Raw genomic sequence first — 23,695 nt, forward strand, 5'->3', positions numbered from 1 at the left:
CCTGATCCTCTATAAGACTATCAAGTGGCCAGGCATTGGTGGCGCACGCCTTTAATCCCAGCACTTGGGAGGCAGAGGCAGGTGGATCTCTGTGAGTTCGAGGCCAGCCTGGTCTACCAAGAGAGTTCCAGGACAGCCTCCAAGACAATACAGAGAAACCCTGTCTCAAAAAACCAAAAAAAAAAAAAAAAAAAAAAAAAAGACTATCAAGTGCTCTTACCCACAGAGCCCCCATTCCTGGTTCTTAACAAGCTCACCCTCTCTCTCCTGCTTTGCCTCCCAGGCCAGGGAAACCTCCACCCTCTGGCCTAGAAACCAGCTCTGGCCAGCCTCTGGGAACTGCAGGGGGCCATGCAGCTTTCACAGCCCACGGGACACAGACCATGGCCCCTGGCTGCTCCCACCCTCCCTCCTTCGCTCTTTCCCCACTCCCTCACGGCGACAGGCAGCCCTCTATCCTCTGTCCCTAATCCCTGGGCACTGGACAAGTCTGAGGTGGGAACCTGAACAAGATGGAAGTGAGTCTGAGAAACCTTCATCCTGTTGTCCTGACTCCTGCCCGGCGTACACAGAGTTCCCAGACCCCATCTCTCCTGGGCCCTGCTCCCCCTGGATCTTGTTTCCCTTGGGGCCTTTCTGTACACTGAATCACTTCACGTCCAGGCAGGGCCAATATGAGGGATGGATTTCATCTCACCAGACGCCCATTAATTAGCACAGGGCCACCACCTTTAGGAAATGCTTCTGCACCCAGACTCCTGGAGGCCATCTCTCTGGAACCTCCTCTACTCTTCAGGAAGTCAAGAGAGCCCAGAAGAAACAGGCTCACAGTGGGCAACAGGCCTTGTGGGGGAGGCTAAGATGGGGAGGGACAGCGCCAGTGCTGGGTGAGCCGGGGTCTAGGCTGTGTGGGCAGGGAGGGGAATAATGACACATCTCTCCCCATTTGGAGCAGCCTCTCTCTTCACGCCTGGTACAGTCAGACTAGGCTGTTCCCCGGCCCAGTGGGCCTGCCTTTACCCCAACTCCCTCTGTCGCAGGCACAGGATACCGCAGGCTTTTTTGCTTATTTATTGAAAACAAACATCTGTGCGCTATATACAAGGTCCCGCCACCCACCTGGATGGCCAAGCAGGACGGGAGAGCAAAGGCAGCTTGAGGGGGCAGGGAGGGAGCAGTGGCCCCTCACCTGGCCAGCAAGCTCAGCTTCTCCATTCCTACTTGTCCACCAGGGCGGGGCAACCACATCCATGACTTCCCACGGGAGCCTAACTTCTTCCCAACAGCAGAGTGAGGGAGGCTCGTACAGCAAAGTAAGTAGGCAGGCTGCCCAGCCCCCTCCTGCAGTCAGGGGTGCCCATGAAAAGACACCTGTGCAAGACACTGGCCTGGGCAGACTTGGGGCCGCTGCAGAGAAGGGTCACAGGATGCTTGGGGCAGCCCATGTCACCCTGGGAAGGTGGATGGTGCCGGGTAGGGTAAGGGGCTGGGCCAAGACCCAAGGCTTTAAGGCAAAGCAGGGTGAGGGTGTGTGCAGCCCGGGGCCAGGCCAGCCTTTGGCACAATTGGGGGAGGGCGGCCAGAGTGACCGCAGGATGAGGCGAGGATGGTGGTAGTTGGGAGGAGGGCGGGAGCCCTTTGGTCCTGAACCTGCCTTTCCAGGGCCCGGCATGTGGGACTGGGGCTACGGCCACCGCCTGGTTTCTGGCCCCCACAGCTGCATCCCTGACGTGGTTCCTGATGGTCAGCAGAGTGTGTCCGTGTTGAAGGAAAGCTGGGCCTGGTGAAGAGCAGACACACCGGGCTTGGGAAGGCATCTTCAGTACCCCAGTGGGTCACACAGACCTTAGCCCTGGCTGGCTAGGGGAAGAGTACTCGTATCTCCCCACTAAGCACTCCTCGGTGTCTGGCCTCTGGCCCAGTGTGGTGGCCACAGTCTAAGTCACTCCCTAGTCTCTGGTTTCTTGCAATCCCCGCCTCTTGATCTGGGGTCTTCAAAGCTGCCAGTGTGTTTTGGACTCTGCATTTGGTTCCTGCCCACCCCAGTTTCCCCATATCCACTCGAGTCCTCAGCGTTTGTACGAGCCCCTGTCGGTCCCACGATTCTAGAAAGCAGGCATATCTACAGCTGGCTCCCTCACTTAGGTCCTGCAGCCCGATCCTCTGGGCAGCCTGCGCGGGAGCATGGCTGGCTGACCACTCACCCGCTCTTCCTCAAAGCTGATGAGGCCCTCATCTTCCGTGTCCAGGTCCTCAGGCTCATCAGCCACCAGCGCCCGGAGCTCCGTGGGTGCAGGGCGGGGCCTCAGTAGGCTGAGGAGTCCAAGTGGGGACGGCAAGGTGGAGGGCTCGGCCTCCTGCTGCTCCACGTTGTCACTCTGCTTCTTGGCAAAGTTCACGAACACCTGCGGACAGCGGGCGGCGGCCTAAGTGGTACGGGCAAACCCTGGAAGGCACACGCCCATCCCGTGCGGCACACTCACGTTGTCCAGGGTGGTCTGGCTGACCGAGTAGTCCTCGATGCCCAGCACACCCACTACCTGCTCCATTTTGCTGAACACTTGAGCCAGAGAGATGTGCTCTGACTTGAGCTGGTACTGCACCTTCGTGTGATGGCGTTCCTGGGAGGAGAGCAGGGGACCGCGGAGGTCAGCGGCTGCCAGAACCACCGGGCCCACCCTCGCCCTTACTCCGTCCGACCACACCCACCTTGAGCATGGCCTCTGGGAAGTTCCGGTTGAAGAACCGCACCACATCCTTCACATTCTGGCTGCTTTTGGTCCTTACGGTGATCATGTAGCCATCCCCAAACCTGGTGGGACACAGGGGTGGCCGGGAGCCCTGTGTGCCTGACGGCTGGCCCTGTTGCCTGCAGCCCTGTCTGACTCACCTGTTCTTGAGGTGCTGGATGCTGCCCAGGCAGCGCAGCCGTCCGTTCACCATGATGGCCAGCCGCGTGCACAGAGCCTCGCACTCCTCCATGCTGTGGGCAGACAGCACAGGCTGGCACCAGAGGGCCGGCCAGAGGCCCACGGAGGGCTCGGGGAGAGGGCCGGCCAGAGGCCCACGGAGGGCTCGGGAAGAGGCACACCTGTGTGACGTCAGCACCACTGAGCGTCCTGTCTTGATGAGGTCCAGGATGAGGTTCCACAGGAAGCGCCTGGCCTTAGGGTCCATGCCGGTGGTGGGCTCATCCTAGGGCAGGGGTCAGTTCATCCAGTGACACGGCCCACCCAAACTGGTTCTACCAGTCTATTCCCTGGCTCACCCGGAAGCAGAAGAAGGCGGGGCACCTTAACCTCAAACTCACAGAAAGACCAAATGGGGTAGCTGTCTCCCAAGCCCCCAAGACTCACCAGAAAGATGAAGGCAGGGTACCCAATGAGCGCAATGGCCGTGGACAGCTTCCGCTTGTTGCCCCCGCTGTAGGTGCCAGCTGGTTTGTCTGCATACTTGGTCAGCTCCAGCTTCTCCAGGGCCCACTTCACCACCTAGCGGGCCAACGTGAGGCGCGGGCTTAGCCTTACCCACCGGCACGGGCCCACCGCTCCACACACTCGCCAAGCACACACCAGCTACTGCTCGTCCTCACCTTTGCTTCATCCTTCCAGGGGATGCCACGCAGCCGTGTGTACAGCTGGAGGTGTTCGCGAGCTGTGAGCTCATCAAACAGGGCGTCGAACTGCGGGCAGTAGCCAAGACTCTGCTGTACCTGAAGCAGGTCCTTGAGCACACTGGGGACAGAGGATGATCAATGCCCAGGAGGGATATGCTCACCCCACACCTGCCCTCCCACACCCTGGGGACACGGCCATCCCACTCCTACGTCTACACACGCGCCTTTGCACCCGAGGACCGGGGTCACCACCTCAACCCCAGCCCCCGCTGCTGAGTGCCTGGAAGCAGTCACACAAAGGCACACACACATCCACACCTCCCTACAAGCGCGTCCCAGGGGCCCAGTAACTCCACCTGTGTCCATTGACGAAGGCCTCGCCCCCCGTAGTGCTCTCATCCCCTGTCAGCATCTTGAAGGTACTGGTCTTTCCTGCACCGTTGACACCAAGGAGCCCAAAGCACTCTCCAGGGCGCACTCCCAGGCAAAGGCGGTCCACCGCTAGGATACGGCCAATCTTCCGAGACTTGTACACCTGGCCAAAGAGCCTTCCCGCTCAGCAAAGGATGGGGCTCCTGCCTGGCCTGGCTCCACCCCACTGCTGGAACCCACTCCCCACCCCGCTCCCCACCGACTTCCCACAGCCCAGAGCCCACCTTGGTCAGGTTCTCAATCTTGACCATGTCATTGTCAGCGTCCCCACGGAGCACTCTCTGCCTCTCACTGGCCACGTCCACATCATCCTCCACAGGTTTAGTAGACACAGGCAGGCGTCTAGGGCAGTACAATTGGCAGGGCCTGGCCATGCCACCCACCCCTCCTAAGCGTCCCTGCCACGGCCCAACACTCTCCACTCACTGTGGCTGCCGCAGGAAGTTGTATTGGCACATGATGGTGAGGAAGAATCCCACGAAGCCCTCAACTGTCATGGCCACCAGTCCACGTGTGACAATGTCCCACTCAAATGGGGACTTCATCTTGTCAAACTGGCCTGTGGAACAAGTTGGTTCAGGGCCTGAGAACCTCAGGAAGCCCCAGGCACCCCAGCACTGGAACTCACCGAGTCGCCCCTGTGGCCCCCCGAGGGCCTCTCCACTGTTCACCTAGTGCAGACTCACCGATCTTGGCGTAGTATTCATTGATGTACTCATTGTAGGCCATCTCCATGAGACCATGGCCCAGGTTGTAGTTGGGGAAGATGAGGAAGCAGCTTTTCAGGTAACTGTTGACAACCTTCAGGTCCTGGGGGCCGGGCACAGTTCAGCATTGCTGCCCCAGGCCATCCCCCGGTGCTCAGCCACCCCTCACTTACCTTGTCATGCTCAAAAAGCTGCAGAAGGAAGGTGGCCACGGTGGCTGTGATGCCGATAAAAAGGTTGATGACGATGAGGAACACATAGGCGGAGCTAGGGACCTCAAACCAGAAGGAGGCTGGGTACATGATGGGTGTGATAGACCACCTGTGGGCAGATAGCAGCGGTCACAGGTACCCCCGGCCACACCCGTACTGCCCCACGCCCTCCCCCAGCTTACCCGTAGAGCAGGAACAGGGAGAGCACCGCTGGGAAGTTGGTGGGCGAGGTATAGGCCGGCAGGTCAAACACAAAGAGGATAATGACACAGCAGGTGGCTGGGACCAGGTAATTGAGCTGCGAGGCAGAGGTAGATGGTGAGGGCTGGGTATGGAGACGGGAGACAGGGGCAGGGAGGGACCATGCGGGGGCACACCATGTCCCACACGTAGTTGGCTAGCCAGTAGATGACAGGGTTGCACCCGCTGACGAACTGCAGGTGCTTGGCCTTGGTGGATTTCTCTGCCACGAGGAAGACCACGAAACTGGCTGGCACGAAGGACATGGCCACAATGATAAAGATGGCGATGACCACGTCTGTGCCCTGCAGTCTAGAAGAGGACAGCGCTCAATTCCAGGGGCCGGCCAGGACCACAGTGGGTCCTGCCGCGCCCCCCAGGTCAGTCTGCCTCACTTACAGGTAATCCAGGGAGAGGCTGGCACTGGTCTTGTTCATGGGGTGGTTGGTGACAGTGATGCCTGCACACAGAAAAGGCAGCATTGGCCCACGCACCACTCTGGCTCAGCTGCACCCTCCCCATCCCTCAACCCTGACTTTCCTCACCATAGGCTGCGGGATTCCCCTTGCTCTTGGGCAAGTTGGCACGCAGGATGGCATTGTTGAGGCTGTTGAGGTAGGTGGGCATGCTATGGTAGCCCTTGTTATTGTAGAGCACCTGGAGAAGGACAAGGGGCTCAGAGAGGCTCTAGACCGAGAGTCACTATGCCTAGGGCCAGGTGACAAGGACCCCAGGGCAGCGTTTTACCTGTGCCACCCTTCGCACGGCGATTTTCCGCACCATAGGCGGGGCCCGGGCACCAAAGGAGGCTGGGATGGACTTCTGGACATTACCAAAGGTGATGGCTCCGTATCTGTACAAGACAGGTTGGAGGGATGATGAGGCCAGGCAGCCATCAGCCAGCCACCCCTGGTTCATAGCCACTCCGGGCCAGCTCACCGGTGTAGCCGGAAGCGGTCAGATGTGAAGAGCAGATACTCAGACACATTGTGGCCAGTGATGTCGGTCAGGATGTCACCCGTGACTACTCTCATCTGGGGTGGATGCCCACCCACACTGCTGGGGCAAGAGAAGCCCGTGCCCTGTGCAGAGCAGGTACAGCGGACAGGCTCACGTACGAGGCGTGGCAGCGAAGGTGCCGATGTCCATGTCTCTGTGGGCACAGTGCAGCAGAGTCAGACGGGTTACTCGCGGCCATGCCCCCAGCAGCCTTCCGTGAGACAGTACCTGGTCCAGCAGTGGGTGGCAGGGAGGCGTTCCAGCCTTGCAGGGAGTCCTCGTCCAGGGACACAGGTGAGTCAGAGGGGGCAGGCGAGGGTGGGGGTGGCACAAAGTTGGACAGTGGCAGCCCCTGGGTAAAGGACTCCAGGCACATACTGTCGAAGAAGCGTGCAGCCAGCAGGCGGGACTCTCCGCTGCTTAGGTTCAGCGTGGGCCCCAGGGAGCCGTTGGCGGGAGACTTGAGCACGCAAGTGGCGCCCACGCCGGAGGGCAGCCGGAAGGTGCTCACCAACTGCTGGGGGCTGGCATCAGGCGACAGCCGCAGTCTAAGGGGATGGCGGTGAGTTAGGGGCTATGCATCTCAACCCTTGTCCTCCCCTGAGCTACAGCCCCAGCCCGTGGCCTCACCGGTACTCCCGGCGTTCCTCATTAGCATAGGGGATGAAGTTGCCACGGGGCTGGGTATAGTTGTGGTACTGGGAAGGCGACAGGACCAGTGGAGGCAGGTCACCTGGTGGGTGAGCATGAGACCGGCTGAGTGGGCTCCAATCACCTGATGCCGGGCCCCAGATCTTCATGCCCTCTTCCCGACATGAGAGAGGGCAAGCTTCGGGGGCATGAATCCCCAGGAGGCAGAACCCTTTTCGTGAGCCCCTGAATAAGGTTCAGAGTACTGGGGGAGGCATGGAGAAGGATCTCCAGGAGGCTGGGGAGAAAGTGAAGCCAAGAACCCAAATGCCAGATAGTAGATAGCCTTGCCCCACACCGCATGAGGCCAGCCAGCCATACCGATCTCGGGAACAGACAACGCCACAGTCATGGCCACGCAGACAAAGAAGGCAGGCAGCAGGATCTGAGAGCAGAGTGCTTTGGAGTTCCGGCGAGCACAGTGAAAGCGCTTCACCAGGAGCCCGTGGAACTGCCGTATCTTCAGCCACCAGCCCTCCAGCTTGCGGCTCCCCTGGCCTACCCGTGCCAAGGCCTCCATTTCTGCCTCTGTGCAGAGAGGCAGGGGTGAGCAGCGGTGCCGTGCCACCCTTCTGGACCCTCCCCGACCTCCCCAGCAGCTTCCACCTTGTAAGCTGACATTGTCTGGGTCCTGCAAGTTCTCAAAGAGGGGACGGTAGTCACCGTAGACATCAGCGTAGCCGGCGCCCTCATCACCACGGGTAGAACCCACAGAGGATGCAGACAGCAGTGATGCCTGTGACTGGGCCAGCTCCGAGCACCGAGCCAGGTTGCCGGCTTGACCCTCCACAGACGTCAGGCCCTCTGCCCCAGGCAGCACGTCCTTGCGGGATTCCTTCCCATCTGCAAAGAACATAGGCGGGGAGGGAGGAGGGAGGGCTTGGAGCCACAGCACCCCAGGACAACTCAGTACCTCAATCCCTGTTGCCCACCCATTACCCCAAGCCCTGACTTGATCCCAGCTTCCAGTTAATATACCCATTCAGGACCTGTGGCTACCCAACATGAGCCTACACGGAGCCAGGGGAAACCCACTTCCAGAGACCAAGGAGGAGCAATGAACCCAGGGGCCCTTTGCGGGTTCTCTCACCAGCTTCACTGTTCTCCAGTGACTGGTCCTCCTCAGACACCTTGAGGAACACCTCCTCCAGGGTTGTGTCCATCAGCCCAAAGCTGCTCAGGTGCAATGCATCCAGGCTGTGCTCTAATTGCTGCAAAGAAGCTGGGTGAGGCCAGCGCCACAGGACGGAGGCAGGGGTGAGCTCATCTTCCCTATGGGCACGCCACGTCCCAACCACCACGCTCAGCCCTCGAACCTGGAAGAGGCGCTCGAAGGCCCCCTTCTTGACAGCCTCACTGGGCAGGGTGTAGGAGAGCTCAGTGCTAGTGTCTGAGACCAGCAGGGAAGAGGCCACATGCTTGCGGATGAACTGGGACACCTGAGGCTCCGAGCAGCTGCTCAGCTGAGCACGACCTGGGGGGCTGGATACAAGCCCTGGCTCTGGGAGGGAAGGAAGGAAGAGGAGCAGACGGGGATTCACTGGGGGGAGGAGGCTGAGGAAGAAGGAGCTTCAGTGGGAACCTAGCAAGCAGTCTTCAAGATGGGGCCCTGAGGTATCCAAGTCCACCAGGTATCTGGTCCTGATGGGGTGAGGATAGGGACGCACTTCCCCTAGGCAGGGAGCGATGATAGGGATACACTTCCCCTAGGAGGGAGCCATGGGGCAGGGAGGACCAACGGTTAGTTCAAGCAGTCTCAATGCAGACCTTGGGAGGTGCCAGGCTCTGCAGGACGCTTGACCAGTGTGAGGCGGTACCCGTCACCATAGGCGCCCTTGAGGAAGAGGGGAGAGCCGCAGCACTTGAGCTTCCCGTGGGAGATGATGGCAATGCGGTCCCCCAGCAGGTCGGCCTCATCCATGTGGTGGGTGGAGAGGAGGATGGTGCGGCCTGGGGCGGGTCCAGATCCAAGGTAAGGGGAAGGCACAGGGGCAGGCAAAGACACCCACACAGACTACGGCAAGCCCGGCATCCTACTCACCCGGCTTGTACTTGAGAATGAGGTCCCAGATGGCGCGGCGAGCATAGGGGTCTACGCCGGCAGTGGGCTCATCCAAGATAATGGCTCGGGAACCACCCACAAAGGCGATGGCCACAGAGAGCTTGCGCTTCATGCCTCCCGACAGCGTCTGCACCAGCGAGTGCCGCTTATTGGAGAGCTCCAGATCCTCAATCATCCTGTGGACCCAGCAGGAGGTCAAGGCATAGGAGGGCGATGAGTGGGGGGGGGGTGATAGACAGGAGAGCGGTAAACAAGGGTGACAGGCACGAGCCTCCCTGAGTGTCCGCGGCCCCCGCCTCTGCTCACACCCCACACCCCACCCACACCCCGTCTGCCCATCACTGCACCCACTTGTCCATCTCTTTGCGGATCTCCTCCTGCGCCATGCTCTTGAGCCGTGAGTAGAACCAGAGGTGCTCCTCCACAGTGAGCCGGTCAAACAGCACGTTGTGCTGTGGGCACATGCCCAGGTTCTTGCGGATCTCATCCATCTCCGTGCGGATGTCATGCCCGTAGATGGTGGCTGAGCCCGACGTGGGTGGGAACAGTCCAGTCAGGATAGACCTGGAGCAGGGGCGACTGGGGTCACAACCCACCACACCCCAAGGGAACCCTAACCTCCTGTGAGTTAAGCTCTCCCACCCCTAAGCACTCACATGGTAGTGGTCTTGCCAGCCCCATTATGGCCTAGGAAAGAGACCACCTGGTTCTCGTAGAGATTGAGGCTCAGTTTGTTTAAGGCCAGCTTCTTGTCATTCTTGTAGACCTTGGTGAGCTTGTCCACACAGACGACCAAGGGCAGGTGGGTGGGCTCCTCCTCCATACCGCGCGTCTCCTCTGTACCAGGGCTGGGTCAGCAGGACGGGGGCAGCACTAAGGCCACCCCAGGCCCCCAAACCCAGCACCCACCCCATTCAACGTTCTGGCCCTGGCCTCACCGAAGTGTCGGCTCTCCATGGCACAGGCTTGGTCTTCTTCCATGACGCTGAGGCGTGGTGTGTGTGCCCACGGCCAGCTCCACTCCCAGGCCTCTGCCCGCCCACTGCCCAGCCAATAGGACTTCTGCAGTGGGAAGTACCAGGGCCGGGGCAGCCCATACATGCCTGGGGGTCAACGAGGGGAGAGCTGACTGAGGGTCTGGAGGTGACTACCCACCACAAGGGTCAAATGCCAGCAAGAGGGAGGCGGAAGCCCGGCGGCTTTGCCCCACCCCTGGTCCTTCCACGGACGGGCTTGTACCTGGGTGCACAGCCTCAATGTACCAAGTGAGCACGCCATAGACCACCGTATCCACCATAAGCATGGTGACAGCAAGGAGCAGGTTGAAGTCGTCCCCTTCCACCGGGGACTGGCTGAATGTGTGCCACTGGATACCGACACCTGCCACCTCATACAGTGCAAAGTACTTGGAGCCCAGGCCAAAGGCGGTTGTGGACATCAGAGACTGAAGAAAGAGGGGTGTCAGTAGGTAGGCAGGGGATGGACGACCCACCCCGACCCTGCCAGGCCACAATCCTCACCGCAATGCATTTCTCGAAGGCAGTGATCTTATCATGGGCCACTTCCTCCCGGATCGCTACATACATGTAGGGAACGTAGCTCAAGAAGTAGATGATGCCACCGCAAGCTGAGGCCAACTTAGCCTTCGAGTACAGCACGGACACCAGGAAGCTGGAATGGGAGGCCACACAGTTGTCAGCTCTGAGACCCGTGGCTCTTGGCCTACAGCCCACCAGGGACGCCCCTCCTGGGGCCCAAAGCTGCTCCAAGAGAAGACTATGCCTGTCCTTGGGGTGTCCCAGTTCCCCGCAGTACTCACCAGAACATGATAGTGGCCACGGCATAGACAGCGAGGAAGAGCCAGATAATGAGTACGTGGCTGTGCATGAGCACCTGGCCGTACTTGAGGATGGCAGTCAAAGCTGTCACTGAGATGGACAGCTGCACAAAGCCCGTGATGAACCAGGCCACCCAGTGCACAGCATTGTTCAGGCCCATCGTCTTCATCACCTGTGGGGTGGGGCAGCAGACCAGGCTCCCTGGGGCAGGGGCCAGAGAAGGAAAAGGACCGCACTGCCCTCCCCACGGCCTGCCGGAAGGGGCTACCGGCAGCCACCCAGACCCACCTCCTTGAGCCGGTGCTCCTTCTCAGCCACGATGTGCTGAATGGTCATGGCCACAGAGTAGACCCAAGAGATCACCATGCACAGTGGCATCATGTGCTCGATGACAAACAGGAAGCTGAGGGGAAGCAGGTGTTGGCAGGGGTGTGGGCTTGAGACACTCCCCCCAAACCTCTGTAGGCTGGTACTCACTCGTCACGGGTATAGCAGGGGTATGGGAACATCTGCACGTAGTTGCCAGGCTCCACCACGTCGTGCCCCACAAACGTGTTGATGATGGCACGTTCCATCATGTCTGTGGGTAGAAGTTGTATCAGGGCAAGGCCAGGCCCCCCTCACATCCCACCTGGGCTCTGACCCTCACCCTGGATCCAGACGAAGCCATAGAGGAAGTAGAAGCGGCCACCGGTATTGGGCCCCGGACGCCAATAAGCACGTCGGATCTCGTTGGTCTTCTCAGTGAAGCTTGAATTCTGGCGGATCTTGTAATGTACGTGGGGAGGGAGGGAGCCGTCCTTCCGGGTCTGGAAGATCACACCTGGGAACAGGAGGCTGGTGGAGTGTGGCCACAGGGCATGGAAGGGGTGGGCGTACCATGAGGTGAGCACTCCAGGACAGACGATGGGACAGGCCAGCTGTCTTAGACAGAGGCGGAGTAGGGCTGAAGAGTGACGGGGATGAGGCAGGGCCAGCGTGTGGCGTGTGGGGACCGAAGTGAGGCGGGCCAGGGAGAAAGGGAGAGATGTGGGGAGAGGTCTGAGCTAAGGAGCAGGAAGCTAACAGGGGACATGGTAAGGGACAGGGTGGGCCTGAGCCGGTGAGAAAGTAGGTCTGTGGGAGACACAGGATCTTTGAGGGAGGGGGAGGGACTCACTGGCAAACACTGTGACGTTATCCTGGTAGGCCTGGTTGAGTGTGTAATTGACAATGCTCTCCTCATCAGGAAAGCCCTTGAAGATGTCTACGCTCACCTGGAAAAGGCGCTACATTGGAGCTGGCCCTGAAAGCGCACCGGGGAACTGAGGACACGGCGCCCCGCCCTCCCCACCTTGGACATGAACGGCGCCCCGCCCTCCCCACCTTGGACATGAACGGCGCCCCGCCCTCCCCACCTTGGACATGAACGGCGCCCCGCCCTCCCCACCTTGGACATGAACGGCGCCCCGCCCTCCCCACCTTGGACATGAACGGCGCCCCGCCCTCCCCACCTTGGACATGAACGGCGCCCCGCCCTCCCCACCTTGGACATGAACGGCGCCCCGCCCTCCCCACCTTGGACATGAACGGCGCCCCGCCCTCCCCACCTTGGACATGAACGGCGCCCCGCCCTCCCCACCTTGGACATGAACGGCGCCCCGCCCTCCCCACCTTGGACATGAACGGCGCCCCGCCCTCCCCACCTTGGACATGAACGGCGCCCCGCCCTCCCCACCTTGGACATGAACGGCGCCCCGCCCTCCCCACCTTGGACATGAACGGCGCCCCGCCCTCCCCACCTTGGACATGAACGGCGCCCCGCCCTCCCCACCTTGGACATGAACGGCGCCCCGCCCTCCCCACCTTGGACATGAACGGCGCCCCGCCCTCCCCACCTTGGACATGAACGGCGCCCCGCCCTCCCCACCTTGGACATGAACGGCGCCCCGCCCTCCCCACCTTGGACATGAACGGCGCCCCGCCCTCCCCACCTTGGACATGAACGGCGCCCCGCCCTCCCCACCTTGGACATGAACGGCGCCCCGCCCTCCCCACCTTGGACATGAACGGCGCCCCGCCCTCCCCACCTTGGACATGAACGGCGCCCCGCCCTCCCCACCTTGGACATGAACGGCGCCCCGCCCTCCCCACCTTGGACATGAACGGCGCCCCGCCCTCCCCACCTTGGACATGAACGGCGCCCCGCCCTCCCCACCTTGGACATGAACGGCGCCCCGCCCTCCCCACCTTGGACATGAACGGCGCCCCGCCCTCCCCACCTTGGACATGAACTGGATCCAGCCACAGGCTGCGTTGTCAATTGTGTCCAGCTGCTGCAGGAGGGCTGTCCCAGTGGGCAGCGAAAAGTTGTCCTGGCGCAGGGCAGGTGGCAGCTCCTCCAGCGACAGGTTCATGGCTTCAGGGTGCAGCCGCAGGTCAGCCGCATACTGGAGCAGAGGGGTCGCGTTCAGGCACGGCTCGCGCTTTTCGGCTCCGAGCAGAGGAACCCACCACAGGTGCCCACCCACCTGGTACCCACAGCACCTGCTGCAGCCAGTGGAGATGCTGCTGCAGCCTGCCTTGCTCCAAGAAGCTGCGGATCTCCGCAGAGATGTTAAGCCAGACCTGGGCGTAGTGGGTCACGTTGCCCACAAAGGCAAAGGTCTCATTGGCCTGCGGAGAATGAAAGCTTGAGGCATGGGGCTCCGAAAGGATCCAAGCCAGTCTGCGAGACCAGCCCAAGTAGTAGCCCTACTCAGGCCAGACTTCTGCTTGAAGGTTAAACGCCTCGCCCTTCTAAGGCACCCACACAAAATTCATTTGCCATGACCCACAGCAACAAGGCCTCCTTAAATCCCACCTCAGAAGCCATGCATGCTTTTCCAGATCCTTCCTCGTAGCCTTCCACATGCCCCTTGAGCACTTAAGTCTGACCTTCATCCCGTTCCCCCCCCAAAAAAACCCCTCCGAGGTCAAGGCCTTGGCATTTCCACTCTTGACTTACACCGTTCCAACAAACTCTCCTCCCAGGCATCCATGTTCCGTGCACTCTGCTCATTCGATGCTACTGGTGTGTGAGTGTGTGGGGCGTCTCTGAACACGGCACCCTGGCCCAGTCAGCATGGTGAGGGGTGAGGACACTCTAGCCAGACCAGCCAGCCCTTCCAATGCATCTCTGCAGGGACCCTCAGGAGTTCTCAACAGAAAAGCTGCCAAGTGCCACTGCACCTCCGGCTCTGGGACCCCCGCGCCAGGCACACCGCTACCCAGGGTCTGGGAAGTCAACCCTAACTCTCATCCATCCCGCCCAGAGTCCCGGGCACACAGAACCCCACTCAGGGAGACAGGCAAAACTCATGACCCAAATGCGCCAGACCCACCTTGAGGATCACGCGGTCGGCTTCAGAGCCCGCTGGTGCGTACAGGATTTTGGGGTTGCTGGTCATGAGGTGCACGAGAAGACCCAGGTTCCGCTGCTCTTTGCTTGTGAAGCCCAGGGAGCTCATGTTGCCCCTCCGAAGCGCCTCAGGCTCAATGGTACTGACGGAGACGAAGCACCAGGGGCAGGGCAAAGACATCAAGACCAGTGGGAAGGGACATTTGGGGCGGCTCAACAGAAGCCAAGGGCCAGGGCGTAGGAACAGAGCATCAGGCTAAAGTGGGACGTCGAGTCAGGGAATGGGGTAGGCTTAAGTGTAGGGGCAGACAGTAAGTGGGACTTCCAGAATAGAGTCTACGCACAAGGGCCGAGCAATGGGGTTAACTCCCCCACGGCTCTCTCCTCCCTCCGTCCCTCTGTTGCCCACCTACCGGTTGTTACCACACAAGATGGGCTGCAAGCCTGCCCAGAGTTGCACGAAGGCTGAGCACTGGCCTTGCAGAGTGTCGGGAGACGCCGGGGTTACAGGCGACTGGGTGCTCTCCTCAGCGGTGGCGTTGGAAGCTGTGCTTGCCCCTGTCCCAGTGCTATTGGTCACTCCACTCGGGCCACTAGCTTGAGAGGCGGCAGCCCGGCCAGCGCAGGCACCTTGGGGCAGCAGCAGGGCAAGGGCTGACAGGACATCCACATCCTGCAGAACTTTCTGAGCATCCAGCAGGTCCCCTAAGAGTGCCTGCAGGCTCCGTGGGGATGGTGCCTGCTGCTGGGGGTCTGAGCCGTTGGGGACATCCAAGCCCAGCTGAGGGGACAACAAGGCATATGGAAAATGCAGGCTAGCAGACAGGGTGAACTTGGCTGGAGGTGACTCTGGTAAGTGACTTAAGCTCGGGAATGGAACAGGCAGGGTATTAGCAGGGGACAGTGCTTGGGAGGATGAGGGAGGGCCCGCAGTTTAGCAAGTCCTGGCCAGAGCTAGTGCTATAGCTTGGGGTGAGACATGGGAAGGAACTGCGGCCTGAAATTGGGTAGAGGGCATCGAATGCTCAATGACAAGCCATGCATGGCCTGGGAACAGGAGCCTCCCACCCTCAGGCCCCACGTAGCCCCAGCACCTCCTCCAGGCTGGTCAGCAGGTTTGCTGGCCAACTAGCAGGCAGGACCTCACCTGCTGGGCAATCTTGGCCATGTCCAGCTGGTTCCGGAGCTCAGTGGCCAGATCACTGAAGCGCTGGGCACGAGCTGCAGCCTGCCCACCGCAGACAGCATCCCGGTAGCCCTGCAGGTCTACCTGATGGCCCTCAGGCATGGTAAGAATCCGGCCCAGCTCCCCAGAGCCTGGCGCACAGGTGAGCTGTTCCAGGAGGGCAGGAGCCAGCAGCAGCTCCTGGGGGCAAGGCAAAGGGGACTGGTAAAACCTGAACTCCAAACAAGAAATGACCAAGGGCCTACTTAACGCAGCACAAGACTTCTCCCTGCCCATGCACTGTGTGGGCCCGCGCCAGGGTTCCACGGTGCCTCGGGAGCGCTCAAGTCACCATCCTGCCTCCACTTCCCCGTGCACACCACAGATCCCCAGAATGCATGCGTAACCAAGGGGGAGCCTCTTCCTCCGCCCATCTCCCGGGGCCAGGCCCCTTACCTCCATCTGGAGCAGAGGATTGCTACCCAGGCGGCTCCATGGCTCCTGCTTCCTGAGTAAGCCCAACTTCCCATCCAGGGCAGGAAAAGGACCAAAAAGCAAGTGATAAACCTGCATTGGTGAAGGGTCTGGCTCGGTAGGGGCTCCAAAGCCCGGAGAGGAGCTCAGATACACTTGAAGCCCCTCACTCATGGCTATAACCAGAAGCAATGGGGAGGACAAAGGGGTGTGGCTACCACCAATACACTTCCCGCCTCACCTCGGAAGGGTCCACACGGGCAGCCAGGAGGGCCTGGGCCGTGCTGTTGGGCAGTGACAGGTTCTGCATCAGGAAACGCCAAAGCTCCCTTTGGTCCCTGGCCACCGAGTCCAGAGAGAAGGAGGACACTGGACAGGCAGGAGGATGGGACTGAGGGGCCGGCTCTAGCTGGGGCTAAGGTGTCCCAGATAGGCTCCGAGCAGAGCCACCAGCACTGCCCTGGGCCTGCCCCGAGCACACAGGAAAGGGACAACATGGTGCGGACACAAGGACCCAGGACCAGAGGCAGGCTGTGACCCGGAGTGGTGGAGCAGGCAGGTTTCCAGTGACAGCAGTGCTTAGGCCCTCCCCCAAGCCATCCCCGTACAGGGCACACCTGCAGGTCTGGCCGAGTGGCTCTCCCAGGTGCCAGGGCCTGAGCTGAGAGCCTCCAGATGCTGACGCAGGGCCTCAAGCTCTGAGCCCAGGCTGGGCCGCACTGGGTCAAACAAGTTGCCCTCTTCCACTACCCGGTTGAGGCGTTCTAGAAGCTGGGTGACCCTGCAACGCCACGAGACATCAGCCATTCGCTATGGTGTCGGGGCAGGGGGTCGCTGGCTCCCAAGGCGTGGGGTGGGGGCACTTACGTGGAGTTGGCATATTGCAGGAAGCCGAACTCGTCGCGCTGGCCATCAGGGCAAAGTGACTGCATGACGGGCAGGATGCCAGCAGACGTCAGGGGTGCCGCGGTGTAGAAAGCTGGTGGAGTCGGGAATGGGGGAGACAGGGCCAAGAGAGACACTTGAAGACAGCTGGGAAGGAAAGGCAGCTTCGGGCATACTAGGATTGGGGCACAGGGCACCTGACCCCCAGCTGTGCTAAGGCAAACGACTCTGAAGGTCAGAGGTCAGAGGGCCGCCTGCCGTCCCTTCCCCTGCAACCCCCAGCACATCCCACACGCCCCAACAATCCTCCTTCCCACAGAGGCCAGGGTAGCACATGAGGTGCCCCTTGGCAGTGACCTCTGACCTCTCAGGCCAACTGGTTAGCAGAGTGAGTGCATCAGCTCAAAGGAGTCTGAAGTGAAAGCTGCAGGCCAATCCAGTCTCATCTCAGGCTAGCCCAGGCTAGCCCAGGCTCAACCCAGGAACCCCACCCCTAGGAAGCATGGCCAGGCGACCTCACAGGTACCCTGCCGAGGAGATACTCCAATGGCTTGGCCAGGGTACCAGCTAGGGCCCAGGTGGCCTGGCCCTTCGCTGCCCCCCCCACCTCCCACATCACAGCCCGCCACCCTGAGTCATAAGCCAGCCTTTCCTGACCACAGGCAGGGGCTTCTACGGGACCCAGCTGCTGGGAGGCTGTTAATGCAAGCAGTAGGGGTGCTTAAGCCGCACCAGGAGGACCTGCCAGGACATCCATGGCTGCCACCTGAGCCAGCAAGGCGGAGATGGCTGCTCACTTACAGACTGCATGCAGGCCGGGCCGAGGAGGACAAGAGACCATGCAGGGGTGGGGGTGGGGTCAAAACAGAACAGAGGAAACTAGTGAATGCCTGAACCCTCCAGAAACAGGCACCATCATCATCACGGCCACAGTGGCCAGGCCTGACCTCCGCAGCCTTAGCCAAGGCATGTGGCCAGAACCAGAACCACATGGGGAGCAGGCACTTGAGTCACGGCCTCAGGGAGTCTTGGGGACGGGGACACGTGCACACAGAGGACGCTCAGCCCTCCCTGCCCACCCCCGTGCCCAGGGTATGCCTGCACCTCACCTTCCTTCACGGAGATGGTGGGCTTCTTCTGCCGCAGCCCCAGCAGGATGAAGAAGAGGACGAGTGGGATGAAGATCTCAAAAGCCAGGACCCACTGGAAAGGGCGGACATGTGAGGCTGTGTGCAGTCTCTCCACAGCCTGCTCAGGCCGGGCCTGACAAACACGGGCCGGCCTGCCTTCTCCCGGCCTCCCTGAAGCTCCAGCCCAGCCTCGTGTACCCAGTGGCCGTGAAGGCCAACACTGGTTTCTCACGTCCAGCCAAGGTTCTCGTCCCTCCCAGTATACCAAGATGTTGGATGTTGTGCGGTCTCTTGTCTTCCAGCCTAGATTGTGCCTGACAAACCATGGAGCACCTACCCTCTGAAGAGGTCCAAGGCCAACAGGGACAAATGGCCAGTTTGTGGTCAACTCTAACCCATTTGTTTATCCAACTCCTCTTATTCCTCACAACCTGTTGAGCCACCTGGGTGGGATCTTGGAGGTCATCCTTGCCAAATGTGGTCTCTGCCTTGAGCTCCTACACGCTCCTCTCCTCTCCTCTCCTGCAGCATCCTTATAACTTTCTGTTGAACTCAGGGAGATGAGGCCTAGCATGAGTAAGGCCCAGACTGTGACCAGGGCCCTGAGCCTCCAGCAAACACAGTCCCTGAGGCAAAAGCCTCTTTCCCTACTCTGACTTCTCAGGGCCAGGTTGCAAGGTATGCCAGAAGTGCCAAAACCTTGGGGCCCAGGCTCACCTCCCAGTGTCTCCCGGAAAACAGAGGGCTTCCTCGATTCCTGCCCCTACCTCAGCTCAGGGTGGAAGGCCAGGCAAACATATCAGGAAGCTCCTGCCTCAGAGACCACAGGGAAGAGACCCACCCACCACCGCCAGAGGTGGTCCTCGGCCATGGCTCCGTAACATCAGCTCCTTCACCCCCATCACCATCTGAAGCAGCCTCTGAAGTCGGCCCCCCACCCAGGAGTGGTATGGGGCCATGCCCAGCCTGCTCCTGGCTGTGCCTACTGTGCTCTGACAATAGCTCTCTGTGATGCAGAACACCCTGCTGTGTGTCCACACCCCACACCCGCCTCAGCCTGTGCCAGCCTCCACCTCCTCTCCAGCCAGGATGGAGTCCAGGGCCAGTCGAGGAGGTGATATTGATATGTGCACCCAGGGCTGCGGGACACGGATGCTTCACTCATACAGACTTGCTGGTGACAGGGGCCACAGTTCAAGAGACAGCCCTACCCACACCAGGCCCTACCCTGGGCACCTCCACCCTGCCCAGGGCACCTCCGCCAGAGTAACTGCAGCAGAGGCCAGGCCGGCTCCCTATCACTATAGCAACGTCTGCGCATGAGTTGCTGAGAGGAAGAGTCCTAGCAGGCAGGTGGCGGGCACCACAGGGCATCTGGTTACAGGCAGGCAGCTCGGGTCCAGCAATACCTAGGTGTTCCACTTGGGTGACAGCAAGTGACCTAAGGACTCTGTCCTTCCAGAAAAGTCCAGTGCTTCCACACTGCCCCAGGATCTCCATGCCAATCCGGGGCCTCAGCTGCCCTCCCTGAAGCCTAGCGCTTGCTGTGGTGGGGGGGGCAGGTGGCACCCAAGTGTGATGTTGGGGACTTCCACCACAGCTGCTCAATGCTGGTGAGCCTCCTATGGGAGCCAGGGTAGACTTGTGTCCCACGCACAACTCAACAACAGGGCCGCTGAGGCACAGCACTTGGGAGAAAGAAGTAGGAAGGGCAGAGGTCCTGGGGTCCCCCCTACCCCCCAGATCATAAACTTTGCACAGGTTCGTCCCTGACCCCAGCAAAGACCGTCTCCCTGGAGGAAGAAAGCCACTGGGGTGCCTCACGGCCGTCACAGGCTAAGGCTCCACTGTGGTCTCTGGGAATGCTGAAGAATGGGAACCTGGGAAGGTCCGGGCAGGCAGAGGTCAGTCCTAGGAAAAGGCAGTGAGCACCTGTGCGTGACTGTCAAATCACTGGCCTCTTCTTCCAGCCTGGCATGTGGCTCCCCACAGATGCAGGAACTGTGTTTTAGCCTCCGCTCCTGAGCCCTGCAGGGGCCTTCCTGACAAGCAACTTGGGGCTAGCGCTAAGGCATGCCTACATCCTTACCCCGTGTCCCTTCCCCTGGTGACTCAAAAGCGGAGTGACAGGACTGCTCCTTCAGACCCCACACCAGCCAGCCCCGGACAACCAGGACAGGGAACGTACCCAGTCCTGGCATTAGCCAGGGCCAGGTGCCCACAGGAATCCTGCCAGGCCATGGTGATGACTGCTACCCATCCTGCCCATGGCCCAGAGTTTCTTATTATGCACCTGAAGTACTCAAAGAGGAACACAGTAGTATTGTTGCTACCAAGGGGATCCGTTAGGTCTCCACACTCTCTGGTTCCACCCTGCAAAATCCCAAGAGCCCTCAGATACTCTTGCTGGCCCAAGACTCTCTGGGTGCCCTTGCCTGCCAGGGGCTGGAATAAAAACCAACAAGGCCAATGCCATCCATGCCCCTACCCCATCCTGTTCCTCATCCAAGACTCCCACCTCAACACTCTTATGTCCTAGCTGCCCTAGGCAGGCACTGAGAAGCCTGGTGCCGAGCTCGGCTCAGCAGGCTCCAGCCCCTAGGGAGGCCCGAGGCAAGAGAAATCAGAGGCGGTGCCTGGGGGGTTGGGGGGAAGTGGCCCTGAGGTTCTGGGATTTGACAGGTCGAGCTGGCACAAGGACATAACCAGGGATGGGAACGCAGGAGTGAGGGTTGTGGACATGTCAGGATGGGTTAGGAAAGGAGAAGGGGGCAGGAGAAGGCGATGGAGGGGGGAGGAGGGCGAGAGAGGAAGAGAAGGAGGCAGCGGAGGAGGAAGAGGGCGGCGGCGAGGCTGCTTGGTACCATCTTCAGCCTAAGGTGTCTGCCCAAGGGCAGAGCGGCGGTGAAGGGAATGAAGAGACCGGTCTCCTCGGGGCTCCACAGGCGGTGGGCCCAGGGCTCGCAGCCCCTACGCTGAATGCTGTGGCCCAGCCCCGGGGCACAACCGGGGCCTCGCCAGAGCTGAAGTCTAGGGACCACCTGCCCCCACCCCAGCCTGCCAGAGAGCGCTGCGAAGGGCGCCGGCCCGTGACTCAGCCGAGCGAGCGAGCGTTGCGAGTGTCAGCGGGCGAGGGCACAGCCAAAGCCGCTGCCCGAAGCCGGGAAGCCCGCGGAAGCAGCGGGCCGGGGACAGGGTCTCCGATGGCGCCCTCCCCGGGGTCTGCGCGCGCCTGGCCACTGCACGTGCACGCTGGGAGCGCACCGGCAAAGCGGGTGCGCGGCCTGCGGGCCCCGGAGGACGGGCGCGAGTCGCTCACCGGGCTCCGGCGTTTCAGCGTCACGTTCTTCCAGAGCAGCAGCTGCAGCTGGTGCAGGAAGCCCATGGCCGGGCCGCGCTCCGCCGCCTCAACGCCGCGGCCCGCTCCTCTGCACGCCCCGCCGGGCCCCGCTGCCCGCCGCTCGGCTCGGCATCGCCCGCACGGGGGCGGGGCGCTCGACTGTCCAGGACCTGCTCCTCGCAGGCTCCGCCCCGGCGGCCGCAGCTCCAGCGACTCGCTTTCGCACCCGCGCCCGCGCCCGCGCCAGCCGCCCCCGCTTAAAGAAATCTCGGCGCTCGGGTGCCCGCCAGGGGGCGCCCAGGCCCGCCGAGCCCAGGCCCCGCCGCACCTGCGCATAGCACTAGGCCTGGCAGCTCACCCGGCCCACCCAGCGGTAATTCCGCCTTCCCAGGGTTCCTCACAGCCGGCATCGATGTAGACTCACACCTTTCCGAGGCCTGGGGAGAACTTGGGCACCCTATGCTTCTCCCAAGGGACTCGAAATATGTGTCCCCAGTTGGGAGATCTGTGCGGTGGAGTTCCCAAGATGTTCCACTGTCCCTCTTGCAACACCGAAGGAGGCTTGGTCCCCATCAGGTCACCACTAGGCTGGCCCTTCTCCCAGAGGAGGACATTGCTCCATTAACGGAATCCCATCTGTGTAGAGTGAGCAGTGACCTCAAGGCTCCAGGATGCAACGTGCCGCCCAACAAGCATAACTTGAGTTAGATATTTAAAGAAGAGCCTAGTGCACTGGGCGGTGGTGGCGCATGCCTTTAATCCCAGCACTCGGGAGGTAGAGGCAGGCGGATCTCTGTGAGCTCGAGGCCAGCCTGGTCTACAGAGTGAGTTCCAGGGCAGCCAAGAGTACACAGAGAAACCGTCTCGAAAAACAAAAAAAATTTTTTTAAATGATGATGATGATAATGATAATAATAATGAACAACTACACACTTTAGTCCATGGAAGGTAAAAGGTAGAGGCAGGAGGATCAGGAATTCAAGGTTAAACTTGGCTATATAGTGAATTCAGGTCCAGCCCGGCTACATGAGACCCTGTCTAAAACTCAAACAAACAAAGGAGAAATGTCGGGCACCTTCAGCGGTTAGGAGAGACACGGGAGGAAATGAAGATTGCATTTTGCTTTACAGAGCCTGGAAGTCACACACACACACACACACACACACACACACACACAAAGCATGCAGGTGGGGATAGCTTTGGACCAAGCTCTTGGGGAGCCTGCGGGGCGAGGGGCATCCAAACAGGTTTCGTTCTCACAGAGTTTTAGTTGCGTTTAGAACAAGCAAGCTGAGGTTGCATGGGGCTCTGAGGGGTGCAGCCTCTCTGTCCCTTCCAGGCGGGCGAGATGCTCAGCAAACCGCAGCAGGAGTGCTTACCAAGCACAAGACAGATGCACCACGTGAAGGGTTGGGAACTGCTAGGGGTGAGAGCGCCCTAATTCTGGCCTGAGAAAGTTGGGTTTATATTCAAAGCGGTGCTGAGACAGCGTTAGTGTGAAGAGTTTACAGGAGTCACGCACTGTGCCTGCTGACTTCCCAGGCTGCTGCTCTTAACAATGAGGAGGCACAAAAGGCAAGAGCTACTCCCTGCTGGCAGGGGCGACTGGGAAGACAGGCTGTCCCTTCGATATATGGTTTAGTTGTTACCCCATCCCCTATATCCACGTAAGCCTGGCTTCTTCCTGCACGCAGAGTTTCGTGTTTGGTGAGCCTATTGATAGCATTGTAGGACCCATTTCTGCACATGACCAGCAGGGGGCGGCAGAGGGCCGCTAACTCCAGCAATCAGGGGACATACCGAGGGTGACGTGTGATGGCTGTTTACCAGCTTGGGTGTCCCACCTGTGAATGGGACAGTGGAGCCTGTATAGTGTCCAGCCTGAGACGCTCAGAAAGCTCTTCAAGTGAATGAAAACCTTTGAGGGCTAAAGCTTCCCATCGTCTCTCAGCTCCTTCGTTGAGGAGAGGTGCCCCCAGGGCTGATGGGAGAGGACCGACCCAACGCTCCCCCAGCCCCCCAGTCCCAGGACACTTCCTTCTCCTCGGTTAGCCCTGGGGGGCTGGGTCAGGGCAGGAAGCCATGGGCAGGCCTTTCCCACAAACCACGGGGAGAGGGGGGCTTCCTGCCGGCACTGCCACCCCACCTCCAAGGCACGGACAAACCCAAGCCCCAACTCATCCCAGGAGCTCAACCATACACTCATAGGTTCACCCACATCTCCTCCCCTCACTCCCAGACCTACACAAGGGGCTCCTTTTGCAGCAGGGTTCTCACTGAATCCCCGCCCTTAGTCAGGCCCTGCCATACAGGACACCCCTCCAACCTGAGACCTGACATACGGCACCTCCAGCCCCGGCTAAGTTTGACCTCAGTTCCCAGGTCTGTACCACCGTGGGTTTTGGAGACCCGGGGAGGGGCGTGGAGTGTTAAGGGTAAACAAGCAACCCTGTGACTGGTGGAGAGGAGTAAACAGAGGAGGGCTGGCTGGTGGCCTCTGCGGCCCCACAGACCTGACCCAGGATA

General features: G+C 60.5%; 1 protein-coding gene across 5 annotated transcripts; it reads right to left on the reverse strand.

Annotated features, from left to right (window-relative positions):
- Positions 1-1,056: 1,056 nt before the first annotated feature.
- On the reverse strand, positions 1,057-21,297 carry Abca2 (ATP binding cassette subfamily A member 2). 5 transcript variants are annotated; one of them, XM_013123287.2, is made up of 49 exons: positions 21,149-21,297; positions 17,809-17,902; positions 17,501-17,503; positions 16,682-16,793; positions 16,432-16,595; positions 16,056-16,183; positions 15,797-15,907; positions 15,323-15,541; positions 14,589-14,956; positions 14,159-14,318; positions 13,323-13,451; positions 13,058-13,225; positions 11,956-12,052; positions 11,446-11,619; positions 11,274-11,376; positions 11,085-11,199; positions 10,778-10,968; positions 10,479-10,629; positions 10,198-10,402; positions 9,897-10,061; positions 9,615-9,795; positions 9,310-9,522; positions 8,938-9,134; positions 8,664-8,846; positions 8,213-8,397; positions 7,987-8,107; positions 7,560-7,739; positions 7,218-7,424; positions 6,837-6,939; positions 6,435-6,754; positions 6,147-6,360; positions 5,955-6,060; positions 5,753-5,864; positions 5,607-5,667; positions 5,345-5,519; positions 5,150-5,265; positions 4,929-5,076; positions 4,735-4,858; positions 4,475-4,607; positions 4,273-4,390; positions 3,973-4,151; positions 3,593-3,734; positions 3,357-3,491; positions 3,092-3,195; positions 2,891-2,983; positions 2,710-2,812; positions 2,484-2,621; positions 2,205-2,405; positions 1,057-1,780 (listed from the first exon to the last, which is right to left on the reverse strand). In XM_013123287.2, exons 1-49 carry the CDS (start codon positions 21,212-21,214, stop codon positions 1,745-1,747), a joined length of 7,251 nt encoding a protein of 2,416 aa, XP_012978741.1. In that variant the 5' UTR covers positions 21,215-21,297; the 3' UTR covers positions 1,057-1,744. The 5 variants fall into 5 exon arrangements, with proteins under 5 accessions (XP_012978741.1, XP_005083744.1, XP_040601189.1 ...); XM_005083687.3 differs by having other exon boundaries at positions 7,503-7,739; XM_040745255.1 differs by lacking the exon at positions 21,149-21,297 and adding an exon at positions 18,597-20,875 and having other exon boundaries at positions 7,503-7,739.
- Between the last annotated feature and the right edge of the window lie 2,398 nt (positions 21,298-23,695).

This window comes from Mesocricetus auratus, unplaced genomic scaffold (genome assembly GCF_017639785.1).
Source record: "Mesocricetus auratus isolate SY011 unplaced genomic scaffold, BCM_Maur_2.0 Super-Scaffold_100004, whole genome shotgun sequence".
NCBI classification, from domain to species: domain Eukaryota; kingdom Metazoa; phylum Chordata; class Mammalia; order Rodentia; family Cricetidae; genus Mesocricetus; species Mesocricetus auratus.

What these genes read in the sequence shown, in the direction of transcription:
- Abca2 (XM_005083687.3), bottom strand. Translation starts at nt 21,214, where the DNA reads ATGGGCTTCCTGCACCAGCTGCAGCTGCTGCTCTGGAAGAACGTGACG. An exon ending in GACCGCTTCCGGCTACACCG is followed by an intron (nt 6,061 to 6,146) that starts GTGAGCTGGCCC and finishes TGTCTTGTACAG; the next exon opens with ATACGGAGCCATCACCTTTG. An exon ending in AGCTTTTTGAGCATGACAAG is followed by an intron (nt 4,859 to 4,928) that starts GTAAGTGAGGGG and finishes CCCGGCCCCCAG; the next exon opens with GACCTGAAGGTTGTCAACAG.